This window comes from Manihot esculenta, chromosome 15 (assembly GCF_001659605.2).
Source record: "Manihot esculenta cultivar AM560-2 chromosome 15, M.esculenta_v8, whole genome shotgun sequence".
NCBI classification, from domain to species: domain Eukaryota; kingdom Viridiplantae; phylum Streptophyta; class Magnoliopsida; order Malpighiales; family Euphorbiaceae; genus Manihot; species Manihot esculenta.
In genome coordinates, this window is record NC_035175.2 from 12,478,223 (window position 1) to 12,492,381 (window position 14,159).

The following is a 14,159-nucleotide window of genomic DNA, read 5'->3' on the forward strand; positions in this document are numbered from 1 at the left end:
CCGGCACCATAAAATCGGCTGAGATGATGAAGCGACAGTAAGGCCAAAGAGCCTGAAGTTCAAGACCTCAGTGAGGTAGGTGACCGGGCTCCCCAAATGCCCCCGACACCACAAAACCGGCTGAGACGAGGAAGCGACAATAAAGCCAAAGTGCCTGAATTGAGTTCAAGACCTCAATGAGGTGAACGACCGGGCTCCAAGATGACCCCGGTAGCCCAGAACCAACAAAGAAAACCTAAATCAGAGCAAAGCTAGAAGGCCCCAGAATGATGACCAGGCGGAATAAGCTCAGAACTTTGAGCAAATCTGAAAATAGGAAAAGGAAAGAGCATCCTTGAAAAAACCCCGAGCTGAGATACACAAACCTGAGCTCGGAAGAAACAAGCGAGAAAAGAACCAAAACTCGAGAAAGGCAGATGGCAAAATAAAAATTACAAATTCTCTCTAAACCAAGCAGAAGAAATTGAAGGCACGAGGAAACAAGCAAAACCATGGCCCCAGTTCCACTCAATGCAGCACAGAAAACAAATCCAAGAAGATGGGTTCATCATTCTAAGAAGGTACATTGCCAAACTCGCTTTGGCTATACAAAAATTATGTGTCTGAATTTGCGTCCTTGATAAACCAACAAGATAAAAACAAAAATGTTTTCCCAAGGATAGAAAATTCATGAGTTAGAAGTTCAATCAATGGCTAGAGCTTCAGCCCAGATTAACTCGAGGACGAGAAAAATGGGAAACTGGGCTGGTCAGTTTAATATGGCTGATTTCCTTAGAAAATTACAGAATAAATATCTGGCTTAAAAGGTTTTTTTATCCTTAACAGATTGACAGATTAAGCAAATTAGTCCTTTAGCAGTTTAGATTTTTAATAAGATGAGCAGTCCGGTAGAATATGAAAAAGTAAATGCAACAAAAATGATTCAAGTATAAATAAAAACAAGAGCTGTGTATCATTAATTAAAAAGAAAGAAAGTTACAATTCCACTTAATCATCTACAACTATAGGAGGAAAAATTGTTCGTAAAGGACTTACATTCCTAGGAACATCACTATTTACATCCTCATTATCTACACTATTATCTCCGAGGAGCCAAGCACCCTCCTGCTCTGACTCCTCGGTGCCCACAAAGGGCACTACTTCCCCCCCTGGCGGCCCAGTATCCTCCCCATGAGGCCTGGCATCATCTTCAGCGGACTGGCTACCTCCTTGCTCGTCTTCTTCCCCTAGCTCGACATCCTCTTCCAGAGGTCCAGTGGCAGCGCAAGGAGCCCCTTTGGGAAGAGGGTTATCATCCTCCCCATAGACCACCATCGGAATCCACTTCTGGGGATCGAAGTTGACCTAATGGGGTAGAGGGAGTAGCCTTGGCTTCTCTCAGGCCTCGATTAAACCCGGAGGCAAACATGCGGAAGCCCCTGTGCCAGATCTTGTTTTTCAGCTCGTTAGAGGCCTTAAATTCTGCAAGCCTTGCCTCACAGGCCTCCTCTATCTTTGCCTTCAACTCGGCAGACTCCCTATACTCCTGCAGGCGCTCCTCACACGCTAACTGGACTTTGTCTTCAGCACGCTTGGCATCCTCGAGCAGGGCTTAGCACCTCTTTTTCAGAGCTTCGACCTCCTGGTAGAGATACTGGTTTTGAAGTTTGGATGCCTCTACTGCCAGAGTCAGGTCTGTGACATTATTAGCACGCTTGCTTAGCTCCTGCTCGAGCACAACTATTCGAGCTAGGGCCTCGTCCCTCTGAGCCATCACGACATCATAACGAGTCCGAGCTCCCTCGTAATCTGTCTTCAGTGCCTCATGCTGACGCCAGACCTCATTCCTCTGGCTCACGGCCTCATCTCTCTCCCAACGGGCTTCTTCCAAGAAGGACAGTTGCTCTAACGCCTCGTCCCGGCGAACCTCCGCTGCAACTGCCCTCTCATCAGCCCTCTTCAAAGCGTCCCGGGTGTAGGACAGTTCCTCCCGAAGAGTCTTCAGATGCTCCTGGGCTGCGGCCAGGTGACCCCGAGCGTCACTCGTGGCCGCCAGATTTTCCTCGAGGCGAGCCTCTTCAATTCGGCGGTCCACGGAATCCCTAAGAGAATAATCCCGGGTGTCAATCTCCATGAAAATGCCCATCGCCTGGCAAAAAAGGAGAAATCAGTGAAGTCAGAAGATGAAGAAAGATAGAAATAAATTAAAAACAGAAAAGGGACAAGCATAAATTACCATCAAGAGCATCTCCCTGACAGTATCACCGAGCTGCTCTCGAGTACGGGAGCGGAACGCCACCTGCTCCCTAGTAAAGCTCGCCAAAAGCCTGGTAAGAGCCAAAAGACGAGGGTCTGAAGCATCAGTATCCCCACCAAACATCCGCTCTCGGAGTACCTCCGCGACCACGCTCGCCGGAGATTGGTGGGTGATGTCCTCGGCGTTAAGAATCTCGTTATTGGGGGCAGAGAGCAGGGGCACCACTGGAGTATTCTCCTTCTCGAGGGGAGGGAGAGCTGGGGCTGGACGTCTGGAGGCCCGAGACCTCTTAAGAGCAAGGGCTGCAGCGGGGGCATCGGATGGAAGGGCTCGCTTGCCAGAGACCCCCTTAGAAGCAACAGCGTCACTGACGACGGCCTCCTGGGGAAGAGAAGCCGCTGGGGCTAGACCGGACTCGGCCTCGCTTCTTGAAATGATCTCACCAGCGGGCCCTGCCTCGCCCTCCATGACAGGAGCAACTTCGCTTGCTGAGGCAGATACGCCTCCATCCTCAGACACCACGCCCTCAGTAGGGATGACCTCAATGCTCTTTTGGGAAGCAGGAGTGACCTCGGTCCCTGCAGATAGCTCGACCTCAGAATGTTCCCCGACAGCGGCAGGCTCTGTCGAGGTCGGAGCTGAAGACTGCTTGGACTTAGAAGCCTCATGAGGTCGAGAGGCGGCCCTGGGCTTGCCGTGAACAGGAGGCTTGGAAGCCCGTGAGAACGGGCCTTTGGAGCTCGGCTTAGAGGTCCGAGAAGGGACCAAAGCTGGGGCAGCAGATCGGCCTCCTGACCTGGAGGAAATGACCTGGGCCACCTCCTAAGTGGCCTCGTTTATTGATCGCCCAGCTCGGAGGGCATCAAGGGCGGCATTCATGCTCTCCCGAGACAAGGTAAAATTCTTTGGCGGCTTAATCTTGTCCATGGGAGCGTCAGAAGCTGCAAAAACCCAAAACCAAAATGAATTAGAAAGACACTCAAGGAAAATCACGAAGAAAAGCAAAACAGTTAAAGGAAGCACAATACCCACCTCTCGGCAGTCCTGAAGATTGGACACGAACATGCATTTGTATCTGTAAAGGGCATATATTCGATGAGTTCCTGTTTCATGTTTCCTTTTAATTTTTATTGTCAATCATGTGAAACTTATTTGTTGTACTTCTAACTTCTTTAGGCTGAGGTTGAGGGTCAAAAGATCACATGGCTGACCTCAAAGAAGCTACATGCATATTTTAGCTACGCATTCTTGGCCAGAAGTAAACATCCTCCTGCTCTGCTCTCGAGGGAGTGGAGTCCTTGAGCGAACTACTCATTGCTGTGTTGCCCCAACCCAAGGAAGGGCATTTTGTGAGGAGCATTATTTTGAGGGAGGGAAAGCGTGGTTGACACCCCCATACAATGCAGCAAGCTTTGCCATATGATGTCAACTACAATGTTACGTTGACTTTTTTGGAGGTTTACCAGGTTTCATCTCAATGGATGCTCGAGTTTATCCTTTCTTGATGTCATATTTGTATCGCAATTAGGTTGCCAATGATATTGGATTCCTTATTCTGTTAACTTTACCTCATATAAATTGGGGAGATTTTTTTTGTTTGCCGAAGATAAATTCAATTCATTAATAATAGGAGAGCCTCCAGCTTGATTACTAAGTATATATGAGCCTCAAGGCCCAATATACAAACATTGGAAAACAACCACAATCAGCCCAAAACCCTGAAAACCTAGTTCTAGTGGATAAACCAACTAAGGGCGTAACCCAGTCATGAAGCAAATTACGCTGAGGTGGTTAACCTAGCACCTTATACCCTGAAGCAAAGATGGATCCACACAGAACCAGCAAAATGCGTCACTACCCGGACTGGATGGAAATCACCGCCATTAGATGCACACCAGCCCAAGAAGAAGGTGGTGTCTAAGGTTATGCACACCAGCCCAAGAAGAAGGTGGTAGAAGCAACTCCAACGTCTAAGGTTCGACTCCCTCAACCCACTATTTCAAAAAAAGAAGCAACTCCAACGTAATGGGCCATGACCCAAATTGGGAGGGGCAGGGGAATGCAGCCAAATGGAATAAAAGGATCAAGAAAGGGGCTAGCTGGGAAAGAGGACAGATAGGAGGTTAAACCGTTAGCAGAATCCACATGAATCAATCAATGAAGAATTTTAGCTGTTTTGTCAACCTTTTCATGGTTAAATTGGAGATAATCATTGTAATTGGTATTGAGAAATATTTTGTTCTTTAGCATTATCTGCTATGCTAGCTTCAGCTAGTTGGGAGAAATACCTCCTGGAATATTTCAACCTTTACTGTATTCACAATTCTTTATTTCTTCCAAATTTATTCCACTAGTTCTCCATTCTCTCTTCCTTCTTTTTTTATTTTTTTATTTTTTTTTTCCTATTCTTTTGCTTCTCACTCTATCAGGAGACATGGAGATCTCTGTAACCAAACAAGAAAAGCACAAAAAAAAAAAAAGCACAGATGGAGCTAACAGCAGATCATTCTCCAGCTTTATTGCGGTCAAGACCCGTAATGAGGAGGAACAGCAGATCAGCAAGGAAAGACAACAACGGTTTAGGTGGTAGAGCTCTTCGGTGTCTCACTCGCGCATTGCAAATCTTTTCTCCTGCCCAGCGAGATGCCACCGGCCATAGCTTCCTATACCATGTCGCTTGAAACATTCAAGAGGAACATCGATCTGCCCCCCTCAAGCCTCTTGCAGTTAGAGACACCAAACCCACAAGAACAATGAGTGAAAAACCACAAGCAGCCAACCAAGACTCTTATCCCAGAAAATCCAGCTTCTAAAACACAAACAAGACTATTTACACCCCAACCTAGCGGTAGGGAGGGAAGCCCATGGCTAGGCTAGGTGAAGGATTGCTGTCCCTTGCCTAGAGTGGGTAAAGGAAGGCTGGCGTACCGGTAGTTACAAGAGCTAACCCCTACAAACGAAAGAAATAGAAGAGGAAGAGAAGATACGACATATAAAAATCTTAAGCTGTGCCTTTTCTGAGTGTTAATTTATTAGGGAAAGCTTATATATACTAAACTACAAAATTGATACAAGATAAGCTCGAGTACTATTGATGACAATGGTGTTCAATTGGCTGATGTTATTTACTTCATTTAATTGGTCCATCTTTAATTTTGCACTTAGTAGTTATTTTTCGTGCAGAAACTTTGTCAATTTTAGGCTTTATCATTCCATATATGTTGAGTATCCTCCGATTCTTGATCCTCAATTTGAAGCTTTAGCAGCAGTTATGTATTCTATGGTTATGTATGTTGCAATTTCCATGTTTTCTTTCACAGCTTATCAAGGTTCACATTGCATACTATTTATCTGCTAATAATTTTTCTTGCATGCCATGTTCCATGGAGAATGTTTTCTTGCCAAAATCTGCAGGTCTTTATGCACTTTCAAGAAACATTGATCTTTGCTCTATTCTGTCCAAGGAAGAACCTAGAGCTTCCAGTTCATCATTAGCAGAGCAGGTTAGGGCCCAGGTGGAAGGGACAGAAAATGAGGAGTCTGAAATAAGACTTTCCCAACTTCAGCATCAACTACCTTCCAATGAACCTGGTGCGCTAAGGCACCTTGCTCAGGACTGAGATGAAAACGAATATGACCAAGATACAGTGAAGTCTAAGAAGTTGTATAAGAAAACAAAATTCTTCCTGATTCATGAGGTGGTTCCATATTTATTGCTGAAAATCAAATTGCACCAATTTTGGGCAACGTTGGTGGCTAATTAACCGGTACTGGGTTTGACATTGTGGTGGAGTTGACATCTGCTTCCATTGAGGTTGTGGACAGCGTTAGTCTAGACAATCCCACTCTCCCAAATGCCCTCAGGTTATTTAATAGTTCCTATCATCTTCTATCAGAATTTATCGTCATGCATCTGCAGGTTAATGTAGCTTTTATGCATCTCATCAGACTGTTAATCTAGCATCATCTTATTTGAGAGCATCCAACTCTATATGTCCTTGTACCTTCCAGACTTTGATGTTGCAAGTTATGCACAAGTTATTAATACCCTGCAAAAACCTGGTTGAATTTGCTGATATTTAAATGTTTTCTCTTGTTAGAGACCACACATCCACCATGTTTCAATGCATACAGTATGGTTGAGGTTTTTATTTTTTTGCAAAATAAAATATGAGTAAGACATCATCTACTGACATGGATGCCTATGTGCCAGATTGGTTCCCCAAATTATTTTCATGTATTCAACTCATTGGTTGGTAGTTGATCTGAAAGTTATTTTGAGCAAATGGGCTTTTGACAATGCCACGGCCACATTTTTTGTGATTGATTAATGTGTTTATAATTCCTCATGCTGTGTATTTCTATTATAACATATAGTGATCAATAATATCTATGTTCAGGTTCTCAGAGAGTCCTTGCTTTTTGTCATTCCTGCTTTTGGCGGTATTGTTTCTTGGGATAGAGAGGGGATCCCATTTAAGGAAGCTGAACAGAGCATTATACATCAGGTTTGCAATTTAACCACACATGCTTTTGTCTGTATGATTTGTGGATATTTTCAACATCAATTTTAATTTGGCAGTGTTTCATCTCTGCAGATTGTTGATAGGACCTTTGAAGAGAATATGTTCAACCAGTGGATTTATGATTGTATAAATGCTAGGATCATGTTGCCGACCAAAAGTTATTGAGTGGGGAGGTAATCATTAGTAACTTAAAACTAATTCTTATCCAAGCCATGCCTACAACATTCTTATGAATTACTTTCTGTGGGCATTTGAATCTGTTGCCACTGATCACTTGAACCATTTGTTAAATTCATCTTTTAATGATAAGTTGAGCCACTGGATTTGTGAATTATTTGCCAACTAGGGATCAATTAGATAAAAGTAATTTGCGGAAATACAACACAAAACTATTTTATGTTATTTGTCTATCCTTTCTGCTACTGAAAAAATTATCTATTATTAAATTATGATTGTGGGTTTCAGCTGCTATGATTTGCAATATATTGCATGACCATTGTACATCTGGGGAAAACGTTTTGTTGGTATCAACCATTCATATTATTTGTCAAATTTCATCTTTGAGGGAAATATTTTAAACTCATGGTTTGCAATTTCAATGAGGTAACAGAGGAAATTGTTGGTTTGCAAGAATCATATGGAAAGCATGAGTAAATGGGGAATTGACTGAATGCATTGCAGGCGCTGGTAACGGATTCAAAAGAAGAGTGCAGAGGTTGACTTAGGTTGAAGCAAAACTGAATCCATGTTTTTATTTCTTTTCATGATGGGTTTAAGCTTTTATCTTTGCATATACAATGATGCATGTGACGAAAAGTTGTATAGATTTCCTTTATCAATCATGTGTAATACTATTTCATTCTACTATGCATCTATTAAATATTTATTATAAGTGAATAATATATTAAAAAAATAAAAAAAATATTAATTTAATTATATTAATTATTTTTTAATTCATATCAAAATAAAAAATAAAATAAAGTATATTCCTAACGCTCTATTTTGGCAAGTTGAAAAACTGAGTTGTTTTTAGAAAATTTTAAAATCTTAAAACCATATATTCCTTTAAAAAAAATAAAAATCTTCCTCTCAAATATAACCATTACTTTAAAAATCCTTACTTCTTAAAACTTTTCAAAAGTTTTATAGAACAAAAAAGTCATATTTATAATCTTAAATTTTTCCATGGGGCTCTTTGAAAATTCTATTTTCTACATATGAATATGCATTTTTGCTTTCTTCAAATTTTACAGAATATAATAGGTTAATACATATTACTTTTTGGGCTTAATTTCTATCTGCATTTTAATTCCATCTGATAACTGCCGGATTTCTCCACTTCGGTCAGGGACCAAGCCCTCGATCACGGCCCATCGCTCAGAAGCCCACATATCCTCTGCACTAACGGGTCAGGCCCATTCGAGCCTTGATACCGGACCCCTCCGGATTTCTCAACTAGGTCGGCCTCGCCTTCACTGCACCTCGGGCCGATCTCCTTTGAACCCAGCTTTGCTCCTATCTTTCGGTTCAGCCCAGATCCAGAAGGAAAATTCATTCATCTGCCTTGTGAACCCATCTATACACGCACATGGAGAATCAAAGGCCGTTACGTATGGAACAGAGATCTGATTCCCTCGTACGTCCGAATCAACGTAGCAGGAACAGGTGGTCCAATGATATACGTTCTGTTAGCACGTCACTAGCAGACAAAAAGAAACATATAAAAGGAGAAATACTCTCCTCTAGGTCTAAACTTTTTTCAGTTTTACAGAACCTATTGTAAAACTCTATTTTCTGGATCTCAGATCATCACTATCAATTAAATTTTTATCTTTAAAAAAGAGAGAATAGCTGATTTTCTTCATAAAATTGCTAAAATACAATGGCTTAGCTACAAATAATTTTGATTTGATACATATCATGAAGTCACAAACCATTTATTAAGCTCATCTCACTCAAAAGAATTGCCAAGTGTCACCATCATCACAACTCATAGAAACCCACATGAATAATAATTAAATTTTTTTATAAAAAAAAAAAAAAGAACAACCATTAAGCATCAACAGTGGGCCCTAGTCATCTCTGACATAAACTGAGCTTTTTATCTTGTGATGTATTATCCTTCTAAACCATGATCATATAGCTCAGTCTGCAATGTTGAATTGTAGGTACTCTGGATTTTGTATAAAATCCACCCTCACAAAAGGCCAAAAACCCACTCCAATTAACACTCTGTTTGGATTTTTAAAATAACCTTTTATATTTTAACTCAATTCAAATATTAATATTTAAAAATTAAAAAAATAAATATAAAAAAAATACTAACGGTGAGTATTGTAAGAAGAAAAAAATGTAAAAGATTCCTCCTCAGTCGGCTGAATTATTGGACCCACGTAGAAGAAGACAAGTAAGTAAGGAGTCATAGGTGACAAGTCACAGCTTAGGTGGAACCATGTCAGTCATCCAACAACAGGCTTTCTATTGGGTGGTGTACGATGGGTGAAGGCAGTTGGCAATCCACTAGCCACTGGGCATGGGAGCCCACTCCATTTGTGTCCAGCTTAGATAGATTTCTTTTTAAAAACTTCCATCAAATACGGTGGAGCTGCAACCTTTCCAGTGGCTGCATTAAGGATGTGAACCCTTTTTCTGATTTCAGCAGCCACCACCACCACCACCACCACCTCTGTGGAAACCCAAAAAGTCTGATTGGCATAGGAGCCCACTCCATTTGTGTCCAGCTTAGATAGATTTCTTTTAAAAACCTTCCATCAAAGACGGTGGAACTGCAACCTTTCCTGTGGCTGCATTAAGGATGTGAACCCTTTTTCTGATTTCAGCAGCCACCACCACCACCACCACCACCTCTGTGGAAACCCATAAAGTCTGATTGCCTCATAATTGATTATCAGACTACCTTTGTCTTATACACCATCAAAAGAAATTCAAAAAATTTCATTAATTAACACTTGCAAGTCTATTTCATCATTCACTTATATTGAATATTAGTATTGGAATTATTAAAATCTCCATACTCAGAATTTCAATGGTTATGAGTTATTTTGATTATTTGTCTTTTACTAATGTTATAATTAATATTTAAGATAATATTTTCTTAATTATTTATATTTACTATATGCCCACGTACATAGATTATATATTAATCATGATTATAATACGAAATAATTAATAATCATTTAGCATGCCTCGGTACTATTATATCATCCACCATAATGGTTCTGAAGATATAGCAATATTAAATTATATTATTAAAATAATATAATAAATAATTAAAAATTTTACTATTTAATATTTAAATATTAACATTATTAATAATTCAGTTTTTTTATTTTTAAAATTTTATTAAAATATTTTTATTTTTATTTTTATTTTCATCAATAAAATAATTTTTAGATAAAATTTTTAAAACTCAATTTTATGTTCAAATAAAATTTTTTATTTCATTTTTAAATATTATTATTATTAATAAATTAATTTCTATATTTTTAAAAATTTATTAAAATATTTTTTTTATCCAGAAAATAGTCATTCTTCCTTCTTTTGCCTCATTTTCTTCTTTCTCCTTCACTTTTTTAAAGAGAAAGTAGAAAAAGAAGAATTTAAGAATAAGAAGAAAAAGAAAAAAAGAGCAGGAGAAGAAGAACCAAAAAAAGAGGATGAGAAGAACAGAATAATTTAATATTTTATTATATTTTTAATAGTAAAGATAGATGAAATAATTATTTTATTTATGAAAAAAATTTAATAAATTTTTTAAAATTAAAAAATTGATTTATTAATAATAATAATATTCAAAAATGAATAGTAAATATCTCTAAATAATTTAAATACAAATAAATCTCATAATTTAATATAAGAAATTAAGAATAGGGATTCACAAGAAAATAAACTTTTTCATTCAATTTTTTTGTTATTTTTTCAGAAATATACTTTTTGTGAAATTTTCAAAAGAGTTACTTTGTGGTGGCCTCCTTTTGACATAGTCAACGCTAATCCCTCCTAAAACGGCAACGCCTGCAGACTTTTCTTTTTGTCCTAAAGCGGCGACGTTTTGACTTGATATCATTTTTTTTAAAAAAAAGCGTGCTGCGGTGCCGGTGATTGTGCTCTTCCCAGAAAGCGTCGAAGGGCAGAATCGGAAACATGAGAAAATAATAAACGCGGGAAAAAGAGCCGTTGATAACTAAACCTCGAAATTTTTGGCGCCAAAAAAAAGAAAGAATACTCTTTCACTCGGTTTTCGACTGCCCGTGAGAATCTCGGGCAGCCGCCCTCCCTCTCTGCTTTTTGGCCCAATCAAATATATATAAATCTCTCTTTTTCTTCGTCTCTCAATCTCTTTCTTATTATTTTCCTTCAAATTCTCTCCTTTGCTTTCCCTCTTTCAAAGCTATTTTCTTTTTATTTCTCTCCCTCACAAAAATTAGCATCCAAAGACCCTTTTCTCTTATTCCCTCTACTCTGCTTGTTCTTGATTTTGTTCTGATTCTTGAATCAAATTCCATCTTTTCTTTCATTCTGGTTTGCTCTGTTACCTTTCCTGGGTTTGCTTCATTTTCACTGGAAAAATCTCTTATTTTCTTCCTTTTTCAATCAAAAGATGGGGTTTTCAAAGAAGACGCAAGTGGATTCCGGTTTAGATTCCGAAGGAAAAAAATGGGTAATCGCTGGAATCGCTATTAGGACTTCACTCAAGCCAATAAGCACAAAACCAAGAGGAAAAGACAGCGATGATGGCGATGAAGAGGAGTGTTCTACAACCCCAACTGCCAAAGAGGCAAGAATACCAGAAAGATTGCCGTGCCCGCCGGCACCGAGGAAGCGGCGGCCTTCTTCGAGGTGCAACTACAACGGCGTTAGGGAGTTCTTCACTCCTCCTGATTTGGAGTCAGTGTTCAAATGCTATGTTGAGAAGGCAAATTGAGAGAGAGAGACTTCTACTTTGTTTGGCCAAAAGAAAGAAGTCGAGTTAGAACTTAGAGATTTGTAGTGTTTTTTTCTATTTATCTCTCTTCTTTTCTTCTCCCCTTTTACTATTTTTGTTCATTTTTCTCTCTATCTTTATGTTTGGTAGTGATTAGAAGCAGAAGTTGTACAAAGATATGATTTTTTTTTCTTTATGAAATGACTAGTGTAGTTTTTGGGTTGAAGAGAAGTTTCTTGCTTGCTTTAGAAGATATTGCAAATGTGGTTGCTTCAAAGTTGAATTGGGAAGAATATGCATTATTTCTTGAACAAAATTCAAGATTTCATGAGATTATTCTTCTGGGCATTTCTGTTGTTACCAAACCAAGCTCAATTATCAGCTTAATTTTTGTGGGTTTTTAGTGTACTTACATCCAAAATTGGTTAAATGGGCAGTGACATGACAGAGTCAGAGAGCACCTTCAAATTTTGATGTTCTGTTTCTGCCTAATCATTCATCAACCCACTTTGGTCACTCAATAATTAGTTTTGCAGAGATATTTTAAACCATTAGATCATCACTTTCTCTTCTTCCTCAGGAAGAACAAATTCAGAAGCAGTCACACGTGTAGAGAATAGATTAGTTCACAGTTTTCATGGAAAAGCAAAGCAAATGGTGAAGAAAGAAAAGTTTTTTTGTTGAAGAAATTTTGTAAAAGTAAAATCTTTTTCATGGCTGGAGATGCTGCACGGATGCTTCTCCATTTGTTGACTAGGATCCACTCTTAGCCTCAAGTACTTGGTTTTTTTTTATGCTCTCTGCCAATCTCTTCTTTAATCTTCGTCTTTGCCCCACTTTGATGACCCACCCACCCTCTCATACCTCGCCACAAAAACTAGAATCAAAGTGATGTTCTTGCTGTGCTTCTCTGATTATAAGATGACAAATCCATAAATTATGTGATAGGCTAGAATCCTATGTGGGGTTTTCTAGTCTTGTTTGGTTTTGCTTTCAACCCACTTGATGATAAAGACAGTTAAAGCTATATTTGGTGAAAAACAATGGTCCTTAATGCAATTAGATATCTGTTAATAATGTGTTTTAAATGGTATTTTAAGGTTTTTTTTTTCAATAATAAGGTATTTTCATGTCCTTTTTACCCTTTAAAAAATATTAATTTTTAGTAATTTATAGTAGTCACTCTCGATAATATTGTTTTAAATATCAAAATTCAATTTATAAAAAATAAAAAATAAATATTTAATTTTTTTAATATTTTTAATCTAAAATAGATTATTCATGATATTATTATTATTAAAAAAAAAAAAAAAGAAGAAGAGAGAAGCAGAGGGAGTGTCTCTAGGGATTAGGAGTACTTTAAGAAAGCAGATAGTAAATTATGGGACTTACAGTTTTCACTATTAATAATCATTCATGAGATAAGTTTTGTTTTTTTTTTTTTAAAAAAAAAAAAAGAAAATCATTGCTTATGGATAATTTTGACTTTTGTCTGTTGTGTAATGTCACCAGCAGGGGAGCAAGACATTATTTTCTGAAATTAATTTCATCTATAATAATTTTTATATTTTTTTATTAAGATAAGCTCTGTAGGGAGTCATATTCTATTGGGATTTATTTTATTTTTAGGTCAATAATTATTGGTGTATTTAATTTATTCCTTAATTATCCATATTTTTGAACTAAGTGCTTCAGAGCCTATGATCCAGGAAAATCTGGACTGTCAGTGCATTGAATGTCTCAATCTCCCATTATTGCCATTGATTTGATTTTTAATGAGAAAATCATTGTTTTGTTGGTTTTGGTTTAATGAAATTAATCATTTGATTTTTTTAATTAAAATTATATTTATTCATTTTATTTTTTATATTTATTAAAAAAATAATTAATTTTTAATTAATTTTATTTTAAAAATATTAAATTTTATTTTTTAAAAATAATACGTGAAAGAAGTACAATGCCTCCGTCTATAATTTTAAAATAAGTATTCGAACTCTATAATTTTATATTATAATTATTTTATTAATAGATTTTAAAAATCATAATTATAATTATATAGTAACTTAAACTTCAAAATAACCATTTATTGTTTATGTTTGATAATATTTCTTTTAAAATTTTTTAAAAAATTTATAATAAAATGAAAGTATTTTATTTATATTAATATAATTAAATTAAATTTTAAAAAGTAATTTCATAAAAATAATATATTTAAATTAAATAAATTTAAATTAATAAATTTTTTAAAATATTAAAAATATTTTAATATATTTTTTAAAATTATAAAATTAACCGATAAATTTTCTAATTAATAGTTATTAATTATGTAGCCTACAGATAGAAAACAACCTATTATATACGTAATTGCTGATGCATTAAGCCTCGGTCTTTGCAAATTGCTGTAAACAAAGCAAAGCATTATTGTTGTGTATACCATGTGATTACACATAAA

At 37.2% G+C, this 14,159-nt stretch overlaps 1 protein-coding gene across 1 annotated transcript; it reads left to right on the top strand.

The window, feature by feature from the left end:
• The first annotated feature begins 11,111 nt into the window (after positions 1 to 11,111).
• Positions 11,112 to 11,958, top strand: LOC110600804 (cyclin-dependent protein kinase inhibitor SMR6). Its single transcript, XM_021737689.2, has one exon. It carries the CDS (start codon positions 11,384 to 11,386, stop codon positions 11,705 to 11,707), a length of 324 nt encoding a protein of 107 aa, XP_021593381.1. The 5' UTR covers positions 11,112 to 11,383; the 3' UTR covers positions 11,708 to 11,958.
• Positions 11,959 to 14,159: the final 2,201 nt, after the last annotated feature.

Coding starts and splice junctions, on each gene's coding strand:
- LOC110600804 (XM_021737689.2), top strand. CDS start 11,384: ATGGGGTTTTCAAAGAAGACGCAAGTGGATTCCGGTTTAGATTCCGAA.